The following is an 18,967-nucleotide window of genomic DNA, read 5'->3' on the forward strand; positions in this document are numbered from 1 at the left end:
TCGAACCCCTTTCCTCTTCGGGTATGAGAGTGGAAAGGTTCTCCTTATACCATGGGTCGAGCAGTGTGTACACCCAGTAATCCGTAGTGGCCAGAATGCGTGTAACGCGAGGGTCACGAGAAAGGCATCCTAACATGAAGTCAGCCATGTGTGCCAGGGTACCTGTACGCAACACATGGCTGTCCTCACTAGGAAGATCACTTTCAGGATCCTCCTCCTCCTCCTCCTCCTCAGGCCATACACGCTGAAAGGATGACAGACAAGCAGCATGGGTACCCTCAGCAGTGGGCCAAGCTGTCTCTTCTCCCTCCTCCTCATCCTCCTCATGCTCCTCCTCCTCAACGCGCTGAGATATAGACAGGAGGGTGCTCTGACTATCCAGCGACATACTGTCTTCCCCCGGCTCTGTTTCCAAGCGCAAAGCGTCTGCCTTTATGCTTTGCAGGGAACTTCTCAAGAGGCATAGCAGAGGAATGGTGACGCTAATGATTGCAGCATCCCCGCTCATCATCTGGGTAGAATCCTCAAAGTTTCCAAGGACCTGGCAGATGTCTGCCAACCAGGCCCACTCTTCTGTAAAGAATTGAGGAGGCTAACTCCCACTGCGCCGCCCATGTTGGAGTTGGTATTCCACTATAGCTCTACGCTGCTCATAGAGCCTGGCCAACATGTGGAGCGTAGAGTTCCACCGTGTGGGCACGTCGCACAACAGTCGGTGCACTGGCAGATTAAAGCGATGTTGCAGGGTGCGCAGGGTGGCAGCGTCCGAGTGGGATTTGCGGAAATGTGCGCAGAGCCGGCGCACCTTTCCGAGCAGGTCTGACAAGCGTGGGTAGCTTTTCAGAAAGCGCTGAACCACCAAATTAAAGACGTGGGCCAGGCATGGCACGTGCTTGAGGCTGCCGAGCTGCAGAGCCGCCACCAGGTTACGGCCGTTGTCACACACGACCATGCCCGGTTGGAGGCTCAGCGGCACAAGCCAGCGGTCGGTCTGCTCTGTCAGACCCTGCAGCAGTTCGTGGGCCGTGTGCCTCTTCTCTCCTAAGCTGAGTAGTTTCAGCACGGCCTGCTGACGCTTGCCCACCGCTGTGCTGCCACGCCGTTCGACACCGACTGCTGCCGACGTGCTGCTGCTGACACATCTTGATTGCGAGACAGAGGTTGCGGAGGAGGAGGAGGGTGGTTTAGTGGAGGAAGCATACACCGCCGCAGATACCAGCACCGAGCTGGGGCCCGCAATTCTGGGGGTGGGTAGGACATGAGTGGTCCCAGGCTCTGACTCTGTCCCAGCCTCCACTAAATTTACCCAATGTGCCGTCAGGGAGATATAGTGGCCCTGCCCGCCTGTGCTTGTCCACGTGTCCGTTGTTAAGTGGACCTTGGCAGTAACCGCTTTGGTGAGGGCGCGTACAATGTTGCGGGAGACGTGGTCGTGCAGGGCTGGGACGGCACATTGGGAAAAGTAGTGGCGACTGGGAACTGAGTAGCGCGGGGCCGCCGCCGCCATTATACCTTTGAAAGCCTCCGTTTCCACAACCCTATACGGCAGCATCTCAAGGCTGATCAATTTGGCTATGTGCACGTTTAACGCTTGAGCGTGCGGGTGTGTGGCGGCGTACTTGCGCTTGCGCTCAAACACTTGCGCTAGCGACTGCTGGACGGTGCGCTGAGAGACATTGGTGGATGGGGCCGAGGTCAGCGGAGTTGAGGGTGTGGGTGCAGGCCAGGAGACGGTAGTGCCTGTGTCCTCAGAGGGGGGTTGGATCTCAGTGGCAGGTTGGGGCACAGGGGAAGAGGCAGTGGTGCAAACCGGAGGCGGTGAACGGCCTTCGTCCCACCTTGTGGGGTGCTTGGCCATCATATGTCTGCGCATGCTGGTGGTGGTGAGGCTGGTGGTGGTGGCTCCCCGGCTGATCTTGGCGCGACACAGGTTGCACACCACTGTTCGTCGGTCGTCTGCACTCTCAGTGAAAAACTGCCAGACCTTTGAGCACCTCGGCCTCTGCAGGGTGGCATGGCGCGAGGGGGTGCTTTGGGAAACAGTTGGTGCATTATTCGGTCTGGCCCTGCCTCTACCCCTGGCCACCGCACTGCCTCTTCCAACCTGCCCTGCTGCTGCCCTTGCCTCCCCCTCTGAAGACCTGTCCTCAGTAGGCGTAGCAAACCAGGTGGGGTCAGTCACCTCATCGTCCTGCTGCTCTTCCTCCGAATCCTCTGTGCGCTCTTCCCTCGGACTTACTGCCCTTACTACTACCTCACTGATAGACAACTGTGTCTTATAGTCATCGTCCTCCTCACCCACTGAAAGCTCTTGAGACAGTTGCCGGAAGTCCCCAGCCTCATCCCCCGGACCCCGGCGGGAACTTTCCGAAGGTTGGGCATCGGTCACGACAAACTCCTCCAGTGGGAAAGGATTCGGAACCATTGCTGGCCATTCTGGGCCGGGGCCCGAGAACAGTTCCTGGGAGTCTGCCTGCTCCTCAGAATGTGTCATTGTAAAGGAGTGAGGAGGCTGGGAGGAAGGAGGAGCAGCAGCCAGAGGATTCAGAGTTGCAGCAGTGGACGGCGCAGAAGTCTGGGTGGTCGATAGATTGCTGGATGCACTTTCTGCCATCCACGACAGGACCTGCTCACACTGCTCATTTTCTAATAAAGGTCTACCGCGTGGACCCATTAATTGTGAGATGAATGTGGGGACGCCAGAAACGTGCCTCTCTCCTATTCCCGCAGCAGTCGGCTGCGATACACCTGGATCAGGAGCTCGGCCTGTGCCCACACCCTGACTTGGGCCTCTGCGTCCTCGGCCGCGTCCACGTCCTCTAGGCCTACCCCTACCCCTCAGCATGGTGTATTACAGTCTGCAGTAATTAAATGTGCCGCTTATTGGCCTGTGGTTGGAGGCTGACTTCGCTTACGGAATGCACAGCAGAGCCAGGAAAGAATTTGGCGCAAGCCTGCTGTAACACTTAGTTGGCTGCGTATGAATTAGGACAACTACCCCCAGCAGAGACCCAGTACACTGAGGATGGTCACAGGCAGCCCAATTAGATTTTTTTTCCCAAATGTTTTTGGAAAGGCCCACTGCCTATATACACTAAATATGTCTTCTGTCCCTGCCTCACCACTACTGGCCCTGGACAATGTAAAATTACTGCAGACTGTTTCACTGTGGACAGGAATACAGCGGTGATGTAACAGGCAACACAGAGCCAGGAAAGAATTTTGCGCAAGCCTGCTGTAACACTTAGCTGGCTGCGTATGAATTAGGACAACTACCCCCAGCAGAGACCCAGTACACTGAGGACGGTCACAGGCAGCCCAAATAGATTTTTTTTCCCAAATGTTTTTGGAAAGGCCCACTGCCTATATACACTAAATATGTCTTCTGTCCCTGCCTCACCACTACTGGCCCTGGACAATGTAAAATTACTGCAGACTGTTTCACTGTGGACAGGAATACAGCGGTGATGTAACAGGCAACACAGAGCCAGGAAAGAATTTTGCGCAAGCCTGCTGTAACACTTAGCTGGCTGCGTATGAATTAGGACAACTACCCCCAGCAGAGACCCAGTACACTGAGGACGGTCACAGGCGGCCCAAATAGATTTTTTTCCCCAAATGTTTTTGGAAAGGCCCACTGCCTATATACACTAAATATGTCTTCTGTCCCTGCCTCACCACTACTGGCCCTAGACAATGTAAAATTACTGCAGACTGTTTCACTGTGGACAGGAATATAGCGGTGATGTAACAGGCAACACAGAGCCAGGAAAGAATTTTGCGCAAGCCTGCTGTAACACTTAGCTGGCTGGGTATGAATTAGGACAACTACCCCCAGCAGAGACCCAGTACACTGAGGACGGTCACAGGCAGCCCAAATAGATTTTTTTTCCCAAATGTTTTTGGAAAGGCCCACTGCCTATATACACTAAATATGTCTTCTGTCCCTGCCTCACCACTACTGGCCCTGGACAATGTGAAATTACTGCAGACTGTTTCACTGTGGACAGGAATACAGCGGTGATGTAACAGGCAACACAGAGCCAGGAAAGAATTTTGCGCAAGCCTGCTGTAACACTTAGCTGGCTGGGTATGAATTAGGACAACTACCCCCAGCAGAGACCCAGTACACTGAGGACGGTCACAGGCAGCCCAAATAGATTTTTTTTCCCAAATATTTTTGGAAAGGCCCACTGCCTATATACACTAAATATGTCTTCTGTCCCTGCCTCAACACTACTGGCCCTGGAAAATGTAAAATTACTGCAGGACGCAATGTTCTGCACGGCTGATATACAAAAAAAAAAAAAAGTGCAACACTGCAAAAAGCAGCCTCCACACTACTGCACACGGTTAGATGTGGCCCTAAGAAGGACCGTTGGGGTTCTTGAAGCCTAAAATAACTCCTAACACTCTCCCTATAGCAGCTCCGGCACCAGCAGCACTGTCCCTGAGCTATGTCAGAATGCATCTGTGGTGAGCCGCGGGAGGGGCCGATTTATATACTCGGGTGACACCTGATTTTGCCAGCCACTCACTGCAGGGGGGTGGTATAGGGCTTGAACGTCGCAGGGGGAAGTTGTAATGCCTTCCCTGTCTTTCTATTGGCCAGAAAAGCGCGCTAACGTCTCAGAGATGAAAGTGAAAGTAACTCGAACATCGCGTGGTACTCGTCACGAGTAACGAGCATCTCGAACACGCTAATACTCGAACGAGTATCATGCTCGAACGAGTACGTTCGCTCATCTCTAATAGATAGCTATGAGATATATAGATAGATATGATAGGTATGAGATAGATACAAAGATAGCTATGGGATAGATAGATAGATAGATAGATAGATAGATAGATAGATAGATAGATAGATAGATAGATAGATAGATAGATAGATAGATAGATCTGAGATAGAGAGATGATAGATAGATAGATAGATAGATAGATAGATAGATAGATAGATAGATAGATAGATAGATAGATAGATAGATAGGATAGATAAATAGGTGGATATGACATAGATAAAGAATAGATAGATAAATTGATAGATGATAGATATGATAGATAGATGCATAGATAAGATAGTTATGAGATAGATAGATAGATAGATAGCTAGAGAGATAGAGAGATAAATAGATGGATATGAGATAGATATGAAATAGATATGAGATAGTTATTATATAGATAGAAAGATAGATATATATTAGATAGATAGAAAGATAGATTTGGGATAGATAAATCGATAGATACGTAAAATAGATAAATAGATAGAAATGAGATAGATATGGGATGGATAGATAGATAGATAGATAGATAGATAGATAGATAGGAGAGATGGATATGAGATAGATATGGTAGATATGGAATAAATATATAGATAAATAGAAAGATAAGCATTATATAAATAGATAGACAAAAATGAGATAGATAGCTAGATAGATAGATAGATCTAGAATGGATAGATAGATAGATATGATAAATGTAAGATAGATAAATAGATAGATATGAGTTAGAAAGCTATGCAATATATAAATAGATAGAGATAGATAGAAAGATAGATAGATATGAGAAAGATATGATAGATAGATACATAGATAGATAAACATATATGAGAGATAGCTATGAGATGAATAAATAGGTAGATATGAGATAGAAATGTATGCAATATATAAATAGATAGATTAGAAAGCTAAGATATGAGAGATAGATAAGATATGAGAGAGAGAGATGAGAGATAGATATGAGATAGATATGACATAGAGAGATAGAGAGATAAATATGAGATAGAACGAGAGATAGACAGATAGAAAGACACATAGATATGACATAGATAGATATTAGATAGAAAGATAGATATGGGATAGATAAATAGGTGGATATGACATAGATAAAGAATAGATAGATAGATAGATAGATAGATAGATAGATAGATAGATAGATAGATAGATAGATAAATTGATAGATGATAAATATGATAGATAGATACATAGATAAGATAGTTATGAGATAGATAGATAGATAGATAGATAAATAGATGGATATGAGATAGATATGAAATAGATATGAGATAGTTATTATATAGATAGAAAGATAGATAAATATTAGATAGATAGAAAGATAGATTTGGGATAGATAAATCGATAGATACGTAAAATAGATAAATAGATAGAAATGAGATAGACATGGGATGGATGGATAGATAGATAGATAGATAAATAGATAGATAGGATAGATGGATATGAGATAGATATGGTAGATATGGAATAAATATATAGATAAATAGAAAGATAAGCATTATATAAATAGATAGACAAAAATGAGATAGATAGATAGATAGATAGATAGATAGATAGATAGAGAGATCTAGGATGGATAGATAGATAGATATGATAGATGTAAGATAGATAAATAGATAGATATGAGTTAGAAAGCTATGCAATATATAAATAGATAGAGATAGATAGATAGAAAGATAGATATGAGAAAGATATGATAGATAGATAGATACATAGATATATAAACATATATGAGAGATAGCTATGAGATGAATAAATAGGTAGATATGATAGATAAAAAAAGATATGAAATACATATGAGATAGATTGATAGATAGATAGATAGATAGATAGATAGATAGATAGATAGATAGATAGATAGCTATGAGATATATATATATAGATATGATAGGTATGAGATAGATACAAAGACAGCTATGGGATAGATAGATAGATAGATAGATAGATAGATAGATAGATAGATAGATAGATAGATAGATAGATAGATCTGAGATAGAGAGATGATAGATAGATAGGTTTGTGATAGATAGATAGATAGATAGATAGATAGATAGGATAGATAAATAGGTGGATATGACATAGATAAAGAATAGATAGATAGATAAATTGATAGACGATAGATATGATAGATAGATACATAGATAAGATAGTTATGAGATAGATAGATATATAGATAGATAGATAGATCGATAGATAGAGAGATAAATAGATGGATTTGAGATAGATATGAAATAGATACGAGATAGTTATTATATAGATAGAAAGATAGATAAATATTAGATAGATAGAAAGATAGATTTGGGATAGATAAATCGATAGATACGTAAAATAGATAAATAGATAGAAATGAGATAGATATGGGATGGATAGATAGATAGCTATATAGGATAGATGGATATGAGATAGATATGGTAGATATGGAATAAATATATAGATAAATAGAAAGATAAGCATTATATAAATAGATAGAGAAAAATGAGATAAATAGATAGAGATAGATAGAAAGATAGATATGAGAAAGATATGATAGATAGAAAGATAGATAGATACATAGATAGATAAACATATATGATAGCTATGAGATGAATAAATAGGTAGATATGAGATAGAAATGTATGCAATATATAAATAGATAGATTAGATAGCTAAGATATGAGAGATAGATAAGATATGAGAGAGAGATGAGAGATAGATATGAGATAGATATGACCTAAAGAGATAGAGAGATAAATATGAGATAGAACGGGAGATAGATAGAAAGACACATAGATATGACATAGATAGATATTAGATAGATAGAAATATAGATAGGATAGATAGATAGATATGATAGGTATAAGATAGATAGAAAGATAGATATGGGATAGATAAATATGAGCTACATAGATAGATATGGGATAGATAGATAATGAGATAGATAGTTAGATGAGATAGAAAGATATGAGATGGAAAGATAGATATATAATTAGATATGAGATAGATAGATAGATAGATAGATATGAGGTAGATAGATAGATAGGAGATAGAGTACGTGCTATTGTCTGAGGTGTTTGTGTATGTAGTGAACACGCCACAGTAATGACAGTGCTGATAACATAGCTAGGAGCTGCTCCTGTGCACTGATAATAGACTGTAGTTTGCTGTCATGGGAATTAGCAGCGTTAATTTCCCTCACACATTAGAGCCTCTTGTATATCTCCGGCTGGTAAATGAGCAGGACAACTGTTGTGATTTTTCTCTGGTGTGGAATGTTCCGAGGTGATTAAATTTGCCTTGTTGAGCCTTGTAAAAACCTGACTTAATCATGTAAACTTCTGTGTAAGCAAAATAGAAGAAACTTCAAAGGGTCAGAACGCCTTCAGGGATTTGTGCTGAGACGCCAGCAACAGATATTAATCTGCCTGGTGGATTCTGGTTCTGTGTGCCCTAGTGACGGGTACCAGCAGCTCTCCTGGCTGGGTGGATAGTTGCCTCATTCACTTGGAGCTCTTAGAGGGTATTGACTGTGCTGGGCTCAAGTTAGAACTTCCATGCCAGGGGACCTGTGCTAGCCCAATGTGCTGTAATGTGAGCTCATGACGAGACCTGGACGGCTGAAGTGAGAGATGTTATCACCCCACATTCCACTTATAATGCACTTTTCCCCTTGTTTACTCGCATTTAGTCAAAGCTACATTAACATTCCATGCAAAGCTGCTCAACACAATCTTCATTAGTCCTGATGCTCTTATTCGGTGTGCTTCCAACTAATACTCGCTGCCAGGATAGCTCTTTTCCTCTATGGGGATATCGTATTCTGCTGAAAAGTATGACACAAATGTAATGTGGATGGTAGAAAAGAAATAGGAGGCCTACACTGCCTGCATTCATGTCTAATGGCGAGATGATTAGTGCTAATGAGAGCAACCTCCAGTATTCTGCACTAGCAAATCAGTCGCCGATCACAGCAAACACTGCGGCTTATTACGCATTTATTCTGATTTCTGGTCATCACTGCTGTCTTCTAATAGACTCAGGTTAGCAATTAGAACAATGTATACTGTAATTTATGGAACACTTTCATATATATCTCAATGAAGGACAAGATGTTTATCAATGGCATAGCTATGTACTATAGGTTAGTCTTTTCCAAACCCAAGAACAAAGCTCACTCCTAGATACTCAAGTAAAATCATTCGAATTTTTTATCTATGCATAGAAAAGAATTTGAGGATATTAAAAGGAAACCATAAAAGATATTAAGAAAGACAATAAAGAGTTATTCAAGATACAAAAATCCCTTCTAATTCTATTCTAGTTTTTTTTTTTATTAAACAGAGAAATAACCCGGCCGAAGGCTTCAGAGAAGTATATTCTAACAATAATAGAATTCTGTAGAGCAGTCACAATTCTCTCTCAGAGTTTGTGTGATAATAAAGATGTGTAGAAATAAGATAAATGTATTCTAGAAGTGATATCTTTATTAGCTAACTAGAGCAATTCTATTTGCAGGCTTTCTGTGCGCTGAGGCCCCTTCATCAGACAGGTTGACAAAAACAAAAAACACGCTGTTTTGCTATACATCTTGCTAGAGTTTAGAGTGACTTTGAGCTGTGAATAAGGGCCGAGTCTCAGCCAGAGTATTAACTCTCGCACTGTTGAGTAAGAGAAACCAAGTAATCTTGTAGATATGAGACCTTTTAATGGCCAGCAAAAAGAGATCATGTTACAGCAAGCTTTCAATGCTACTTAGGGTTTTTCCTCAGGCAGAGGCCTAAGTAGATTCAAAAGCTTGCTGTAATATCTTTTTGTTAGCCGTTACAAGGTATCATAGCTACAGGATTACTTTGTTTGTCTTACTGAGAACAATCACATTTCGATCCACTGGCTAACACGGTACCAAACTTTTTTCTCTTGCACTGCTGTCAAGGACTTCTTAATGTGGTAAGATCTGGGGAGGAACCATTAGTTAGCAATTAGTCTGCTCTCTTGACCTGTTGCAGCAATGTTCACTGTTTGCGTTTGTTTTGCAGCCTCTGTTTCCTCTGATGTGACAAATTGTATATAGTGTGCAAACGACTTTCAGTTGTGTGAAAAATGTCACTCTGTGATGTCAGAGCTGTCAGACTCAATTATTTTGTGTACTAGAAACAGTGAAACTTTCTAATTGCTGATCACACAGTAGATGCTCATGCTATTGTAATTAAATAGCTCCATAGGAGAATAACAATCCACATCTGTCATTGAACAGATCGCACAGAAGATCAGATTGGAAGAAGGCTGAATGAGATCACAAGCATATAAAAGACCAAGGAAAACCCAACATTGTGCCCAGATTTATGAAGAACAACTCATTAATCATTCCCTTCTATATTCTTTATGAGCATTTATCAATCTCCAGGACATTCTGCCTTGCCATGCGATGTGTGCATTAATAATAAGCCATGTATTTGTCCTTGTTTTAATGACAATGTTGCCCTTTCTCTAAACAATAGAGCAGTGTATTAGCACAGACACGTTAGTTACTTCATTCATACTGCTATTTTATTATTGAGGTGTGAGGATGATGTGTATCAGCCCATGTTGCTGCTGTGCTACTATGTTATTAAGTTGCTTGCTTTCATACTTGTTACTAGTGGATGACAACATATGAGTGCCATTATCACCCAATTACTGTAAATTATAGCTTCACATACACAAAAGAAACACGTTTATTTCCAGGTTTATCTGACACCTCCTCTGGTATCTGTGATCTGCTGCCACCAAGTATTAGTGATAATAGAAAACAGAAACTTTCGTCCTCTTCTCAGGGTCAAAGGTTAAAATGCAGCTTTCTCCAGGCTCTTGATCTACTAAAAAATACGTAACTCTTGATGTCATCTGTTCAGATTTAGAACCTACTGCTTATTATAATACAGCCCAGCACCAGCGGCATTAATCACTCTGCGTTCTGTTTCCTGGGGAAAGTTTCTATAGTGAAATAATGTGACCAGGCAGAAGGAAGAAGCAGAACCTTCATGAAATGGTCTGCGACATTATTCCAACGTGATGCCGAATAATTATGTCGGGTGGAAGGGGAGAAATAAATCTTCATTTCAGCAGTGTGCCGCAATAATCACACCAATGTTGCTGACTGCGGTGATTAATAATTTATAAAGCGTTATACACACAGGTAATTGTCAATCATGACTTAAATACCTGCCTGTTAACACTGTCACATATAATCACTCCTCACGTCATTGTAAACAAATGCAAATCTTACTGTCACTACTTATAATTCAAGAAATAAGAAAAAAATATTCATTTAATTCCCCGAAGTCAGTACTCATTAAATCTATAGTATATGTGTAAATATAAAGAGAGTTGTCTACCATACCGTTTCATTTCTGTAGCACGCTGAATATCTAATTACGACAAACCACATTAATTTTTGTACACTGATGTTACGAAACATGTCTGTCTATCTTTATACTATCTATATAATAATGTATCAGAGCATGTAACGTAATTTAACTACATTCTACTTCAGTACTGTAAATCAAATTATCCTGTTGTGCCAGCCGTGTTAATGATTGCTACATATCTATCTATCTATCTGTCTAATATCTATCTATCTCATATCTATCCCATATCTATCTATCTCATATCTATCTATCTATCTATCTATCTATCTATCTATCCCATATCTATCTATCTCATATCTATCTATCTATCTCATATCTACCTATCTCATATCTATCTATCTATCTCATATCTACCTATCTCATATCTATCTATCTATCTATCTATCTATCTATCTATCTCATATCTACCTATCTATCTCATATCTATCTATCTACCTATCTATCTATCTATCTCCTATCTATCTCATATCTATCTATCTCATATCTATCCCATATCTATCTATCTCATATCTATCTATCTATCTCATATCTACCTATCTATCTCATATCTACCTATCTCATATCTATCTATCTATCTATCTATCTATCTATCTATCTATCTATCTATCTATCTATCTCCTATCTATCTATCTATCTATCTATCTATCTATCTATCTATCTATCTATCTATCTATCTATCTATCTATCTATCTATCTATCATAAAAGCTGAAGCTATGTCAATTTGAAACAACCCTGGCTGAATGAAATGATCACCTGAAACTATCAATGCCCATGTGCAAGCAGGAAAAAAACTCCTGTGCTGTGACACATAGAAAACATAATGGTTGGCTTGGGACTGAGCAGTCGAATTCCTAAACAACAGCCAAGGGCTGGAAGTTACTTATTATATAAACACATTGTTGAGTTCCCTTTCTTGAGAAAAGTGAAAACAGTGATTGTCTGAGACAAAAAACACAAGCGCCAATGTGTGAACTAGTAGAGCTCACAATGAAGAGCGGGTGTGTGATTAACCACTGATTTGCCAAATCCTAGTTTAGCACTAAATTCCTACTTTAGAAATGAAAGTTATTTGAAATAAACCATCTCCACTCAACTGAAAGGCAGCAGTCGTAGCCAGGGCTGATAAGTACAGTATTGGAGATCACTTTCAAACGACCTTTGTAACAAGAGCAGAGGCCAGTGATTTTGGCAACATAAAAGGCCACTGGAGAGAGATGTGTTTGTCAATTTGAGTCGGTGCAGCAATCCTCCACGCTCGCACCCATGGGCCTATCTGAGCTGGCAGATGTTTAGACACGATTTTATAAATTGTTCAATATCAGCTCATAATGAACCCCGACTGACCATTCTAGAGCAGCTAAAAGCTTACAGGATCTCCCCTGCTGGGATCTAATAATGCCCCGACGCTGCCGCCTTATTAATCACCCAATGAAATAGATGAGCCTCTTGAAAAATAAGTGTATGATTGATTAAAGGCCAATGCAAGAAGCTATTATTCTTGTTTTATTACCGTATGCTATATTCACTCAATTTATCTTTACAGGAAACAAATGATTGCTGAGTTTTTGTCCCTGCTAGCAAGCTATATCACATTAACTGCTCCCGGTTATCTTGTGATTTCACTGCATGACTTAGACCAACAAGACCACAGACTGTCAGCTCCATGATTATTATCATCATATATTGCTAATGGTCAGTGGCAAGGGGAGGTCAAAAACACATCTGATAGTCTGTGCATAATAATATAATAATTGGATTTTTTTTACGGCATATACCTATAGGTATACGTTGTATGTAATCTTGCATATATATAGGTTTTTATGTGCAAAGTGTATAAAGCACGCTGAATGTGTGCCAGTGTGTGAGCAGCAGCATAACTAGAACACAGCCATTCAGACTAATGTTTATTTACAATTTAATATATAAATTATTAAAGAAATCTTGACAATCAAGACAAAAATCATTAACTGTCATCATCCGTTTTCAAATAAAAACCAGGCAAGATTTATTTACAAAAAAAGATTTTAAATCTCATTGCAATACAACTTGCATAAATTACTAGAAGCTTTTTTTCATATTATTAAAAAAATAAATATCAAATTTTTTTCCTTTCTTTGTCCCACATATTATGTACTCCAGTTCATCAATGTCGACGTAATAATGTCTCTATTGTATAGATCTTTTAGAAATAGTTTCTCTTCGCTCTGTCCATTCTTACACAATAAATTCTATCACACCTATAGGATATATATCATGGCAATGAAGTGATCAGGTCAAGATATCCTGAGAAAATAGATTGTTGGGTAAAGTCACAAGATACATTGGGAGGACTATACTATACCAAGGATTTCACATATGTAGACTGGGACTCTCCTTGAAAAATAATCTGGAGATGTAATAGTGCTCTGTGGCTTTTCCTTTATACAGTGGCACAAGATGTGATCCGGATTTACTCTTAGAAAGGTTCTACTTATTAGCTGGGGAGACATCATGGCTTGCTGACTTTTTTTTTCAAAGCAATTGTGACACCTACCTGTGAATCAAGGGAAAAAAAAACACATCACTAAATGTTTTTTGTTACACAACATCGAAACATTGCTATTTAAATACAGTATCGTACTATTTTATATATCAGAAAAAACTTATGTACACACACGTACTTATATAGACATGTATATATACACATCATAATTATTACTATAGAAAGACAGTGAAAAAAGAGAGACCTAGACATATGCCAACTGCACTACAATGTACTAACATGACTGTCATCACAATGTGTCAGTCAATGTAACGATTGCTACTCCTGTGCAATATATATATACACACACATACACGCGTGTGTGCACACAAATAAACACACATTGTAATCATTATTCGCCACTCATGATATAGTAGAAATAAAAGCCAACAAGAAGAGAATTGAAATATAAACACAACCCTGAATAGATGTAATTTGATGTTATTTGTATAATCAAGGCAAACAAATAATAGAATTGTTGTCATAGTTGATATATTATTGAAACGAGTATTATAATACTCATCATATACACATTGCCCATATATTCTGTTCAAATAGATAGTAGATATTTATTTCTACTTAGTATGTGACATTCTTTGTATAATCAAAATAAACTGTTGGCATATGAAGAACGTAATGCTTAAAAACAATCAAGATAGAGATTTTTCTTTTCTATATGATTTAATCAAAATAAAAGTATATTATCATAATATAAATATAAAGCATACATTTTGTTTATCTACACTTATCTACATATACCTAATGTGATATTATTTCTATAATCAAGCAGAACTATTTGTAGAACACATATATGTATCATCATTATTCCCATGATATAATATGATACAAGAATATAGTATTCTAATATAAACACAACCTGTTTATGATATTATAACAGTGTATAGATATAACAACAAGCTGATATTATGTATGTTGTATAATGCAATAGAATTGTTATAAAGATATCCTATTATGATATCAGCAAAGCCATGTATGATATAAAATATGCTGTTCTCGTCTACACAATATAATATATAATGTATAAAACTAAATGTAGTTTTATTAGAAAATTAAACAAAAACAACCAAATAAAGTAATTATTAAGAACAAAAATAAACTAGCATTGGGCTATACAATACATAATGTATAACCTGTTATTAAAAAATAAAACATAGCACACAACGAAAAATATACTGCAATGATAAACATTATAACTACGTACGATATTTAAATAAACGGCCAACAAATAACGTGAGTCCAACTTTAATTATTTTATGAGGGCTCAAAACGGAGATATAATGAATTTAAGCTTAAAATAATAGTTGTCAGACCAGACTATTGCTTGAGGTTCTAATCAAAGGACCACGTAATGAAGCAAGTAATGGCCACTCACAGGTTGTACAATAAGTCTTGGACTTAGTCCCAGATAATCAAGTCAATAGACGGACTATTTTCACTTACTTGCTGTGTGATTGTACATCTATATGTATGGTTGTACTCCTACTGTGCACACTTCTGTAGGATCTGTCAAAATATAACCATTAGTTAGTCACAGGACACAGCCAGCTAACTAGATTATATGTTCAATCCTCCTACAAACTCGGTTTACAGGCAGGAGGTTTAGGAGGTACTTTAGATACTCTGCATTGAATTAGCAGTATTATTCTCATTCACATCCACAAAGAGGGCATGAAAACAGGGCAAATGTCTCACAGGGGAGAAATATTGCATTCATCAATTGTTTCTATACAGCATTGCATATATATTTGTTAGTGCATTTTGTATCCCACTGCCATCTCACAGTCTTAAACTATTGAGACGACTCTATGCATTAACTCCTTTACATACATTTGTCATAAATATCCTTAATAACCACTTAAAAGGTTATAATACGAAACCTACCTTTTTTGGATTCATAGCTGGTTGACCTGTAGTGTTGATCTAGATGACTGCTGGGTGTTTTTATAGAGTCACTGGTATGTTTGTGCAGAGAGTTACTGTTCAATACTGTTTGACTTAGTCCCTCATTAGAAGTCACCGCTGTTGAGTTATATCTTAGGATTCCTTGGCTCTGGAGAGCATTGAAATTCCCATAGTTCGTGTAATTGCTATAAAAAGGCGATGTATAGTATATATGTCTCCCCAGGATGGAAGAGGAAGGGTAGGCAGAGTTGTGAGATGCAGCTGAGGAAGTGGCAGAGGACACAGCAGAAGGCTGGCAGCCCTGGCCCATATTCTGGTGTTTAACATCTGAGGTGGCTATCTCTGCCAAGGACCATAACTTGGGTTTGCTGGCCTGTGTCTGTGAACTGGGGGATATCCTATTGTCCAGGGTGGATTTGTTGGAACTTCTGGGGCTCCCTTCATGCTGATGATTCAGTACAGGGGCTTCTATACCAGTCAGGGGTGAAGAGGTCACAGGCTTCACTGGCAGAACTCTGTCTTCCTCATCAATGTCTTCATCATCGTCTTCATCCTCATATTTGTCCTTGGATTCAGTGCCTGATTCACAAAGGTGCTCCCCAGGTCTGCAAGACAATTTATCCCCGTCTGATTCGGCAGAGCAGGAATGATCAGTCAGGGAATCGACATGCAGGCTTATTCCTGGAAAATAAAAATTAATTATCATATTATTGTCATACTGTGTCCTCTGTAGCGATATATACTGATATTATACGTCTCGATTCACATATTTATTTATGTGGCTATAACTATAATATTGACACAATTCCTATTTACCTTTTATTTGTATTATATTGTCTTGGACAAACAGCGTCTATCAGGTTACGTCTGGCACTTAATCTGTTAACTTTATCCACGGCCTGCTGTAGATAGACAATATGGTCTCACCTTCATCCTCTGCAGAGGTCTCATTGCTGTCCTGGATCTTATCTCCATGTTCTTCTTTGCCCCTTTCTCCATCTCCATCCTCTTCATCCTCATCCTCGCTTTTATTCCTCGGTGCCCAGGTCATCTTGTTCTCTTTCTTGAGCCTCCTCCTGGCATTGGCAAACCACGTGGAGACCTGGGTGAGGGTCATCTTGGTGATGATTGCTAGCATGATCTTCTCACCCTTGGTGGGATAAGGGTTCTTCCTGTGCTCTTGTAACCAGGCTTTCAAGGTGGCCGTAGCATCCCTGGTAGCATTTTTCCTGTAAGCTGGGTCATTTAATTGGTAAGGATAAGCTGGATTGCCATATGGATGGTAGCTGATAGCTCCTGTCATGCCAGTCGTGTGTGCATCATAAGGAGAACCCTTTAAACAAATCAGAAAAAAAAACTTCCTTTCAGATCAATGTGATGGAGAAATTCATGTAATATTCATGTTTATATATTACACAAGAAGCAGCGGAGCCATAAACTATTTTGGCGCAATAATTTTTAACTAAAATTGTATTTTGATTAACCCTATTCCCTTGCTGAATCTTAACTACATCGCAGCTGCCAGAAGCCATTATGTTACAGTTAAACACCTCAGCCGTCATCCTGAATGCACTTGTGCCTGGCTCCGTATAGATCCTACAAATAAAACCTAATTATTAGAAAGCTCTTCTGTTTCTTCTCCATGCACTCTTCCTATACTTGCCCAGTACACATACAGTTCTTTTCTTTGGAAGCTGGTACATAGAACAATGGACAAGTCACTGATTTAATGCACTGTAAATCCAATTTGCAAATCAGCAGATATGCATGACTTGGAAGTGTTCAAATGGCATGCAATTTGCATTTTAATTCACTCTTTAGAGTTCAAATTGCCTTTATTTAACTCCGTATAATGCAGCAAAGTTAAATATATCCCTCAAGCAAGTTTTAGTGATAAGTTTTCCACTCCCAACACATCCATTGTCCTGCCAGATTATTACCTTAATGGACTTAAAACGCTTAAAAGCAAAGTGACAAAAATAAGACAGAACTCTGTCCTCCTCCCAGCAAAGTTTACACTTAACACTGGAAGCTCATTATAGCCTTTGTAAAGGAAACCTGCAATTATACCTTTGGATGCTGACACATTACACCTCGCTCGCTGCTCTACAAATGATTCATCTAATTTTATTTAGATCATTTACAAATCCGAGTAAAAATAAAGACTTGGAATTATAATAGACTCTTCATTTACTAGAAGGGCTGAAGTATTCTCACCAATGACACAAAATAATAAATTGTTTACGTCAGAAGGAACTTTTTTCCCCAATAATATAGGACATAATAAAATAATAATAATAATATAAAAAGAGCATTGTGGCTCCATAGTATCTGTAATGCAATAAGGTTTAATGAGTAAATAGAATTAGCATTGAACATTGATAACGCTTTTACAATATCCTAACTCCACAACTCTTATATGCCCTAACTATATAATAACAGCATTTAGGTAATGCTGGCCCTATTGCTTATGTAACACGTGTACTAACTGTTATAAGCCTTACAAGTAATAACATGGCGTCAAAAGCACCTTATAATATGTAGGAACAATAACAACGTGGCAATTATGGCAGAATGAAGGTAGATGGCCAGAAGTATCAGAAAGCGCAAAGACGCCGAATTATTAAAGTTATTGAAGTCGTGTTCATAAAAGTTGTAAAGAGCAGCGCAGGAGGCTGGTGGCAGTCGGGCACACGGAGTAGTCATGGCACAGGGGCAGTCGGGGCACAATAGGTACACGGGGCAGTCCAGGCACAGTAGGCATAGCTCATGGGGCTCAGTCTGTACTCACCATGTAGGATGGGAATCCGGCCGGGTCACTGGAGTATTGCAAGGGGCTGCTGAAGCCCGTGGCCGCCTGGGCACTGAAGGCAGCGGAGCCGGGGTAAGGGCTGAAGGCAGAGCCTGATGAGGAGCGGGCCAGCTCATCACTCCTGGGGGCAGCCAGCGCCGAGGCCCCGTATGCCGGGCAGGAGTAGAGTGCCAGGGAGCCGGGGGGCTGGTAGAGGTAACCCTGAGGATAGGACATGGCAGCTCTGCCTGCTGATCACCGGGGCTCAGTGAGGGTGAAGGAGGGAGGGGGGGAGGTCAATAAACACTCGTATTCTCTATCAGCTGTGCCTTGTCTCTTCTGTCCTGACTCAAGCAGGAAAATAAAAGTGTCCTGCCTCCTCCCCTCCCCTCCAGCCGCAGCTCAGATCATCTACACGTACGATCCAATCACTGGAGTCGGCGCGATCTAGGGGAGAAGCCGATCATCAAGTGCACAGAGCTCTAGGTGATCAGGAAAGTGCTGGCTGCTGCATATGGAACTCCAGGCGGCAGGAGAGGAGGGAGGAGGAGGGAGCGA

General features: G+C 40.1%; 1 protein-coding gene across 1 annotated transcript; it reads right to left on the minus strand.

Annotated features, from left to right (window-relative positions):
- Window positions 1–13,057: 13,057 nt before the first annotated feature.
- On the minus strand, window positions 13,058–18,965 carry IRX2 (iroquois homeobox 2). Its single transcript, XM_066579087.1, has 5 exons — window positions 18,410–18,965; window positions 16,546–16,951; window positions 15,598–16,299; window positions 15,157–15,219; window positions 13,058–13,707 (listed from the first exon to the last, which is right to left on the minus strand). The coding sequence occupies exons 1-4, from the start codon at window positions 18,644–18,646 to the stop codon at window positions 15,176–15,178; spliced, it is 1,389 nt and encodes a 462-aa protein (XP_066435184.1). The 5' UTR covers window positions 18,647–18,965; the 3' UTR covers window positions 13,058–13,707; window positions 15,157–15,175.
- Between the last annotated feature and the right edge of the window lie 2 nt (window positions 18,966–18,967).

This window comes from Eleutherodactylus coqui, chromosome 9 (genome assembly GCF_035609145.1).
Source record: "Eleutherodactylus coqui strain aEleCoq1 chromosome 9, aEleCoq1.hap1, whole genome shotgun sequence".
Taxonomy (NCBI): domain Eukaryota; kingdom Metazoa; phylum Chordata; class Amphibia; order Anura; family Eleutherodactylidae; genus Eleutherodactylus; species Eleutherodactylus coqui.

Coding starts and splice junctions, on each gene's coding strand:
- IRX2 (XM_066579087.1), bottom strand. CDS start 18,646: ATGTCCTATCCTCAGGGTTACCTCTACCAGCCCCCCGGCTCCCTGGCA. Junction 16,300..16,545: donor GACCTCTGCAGAGGATGAAG/GTGAGACCATAT, acceptor TTTATTTTCCAG/GAATAAGCCTGCATGTCGAT. Junction 15,220..15,597: donor CAGCTATGAATCCAAAAAAG/GTAGGTTTCGTA, acceptor ATATTTTGACAG/ATCCTACAGAAGTGTGCACA.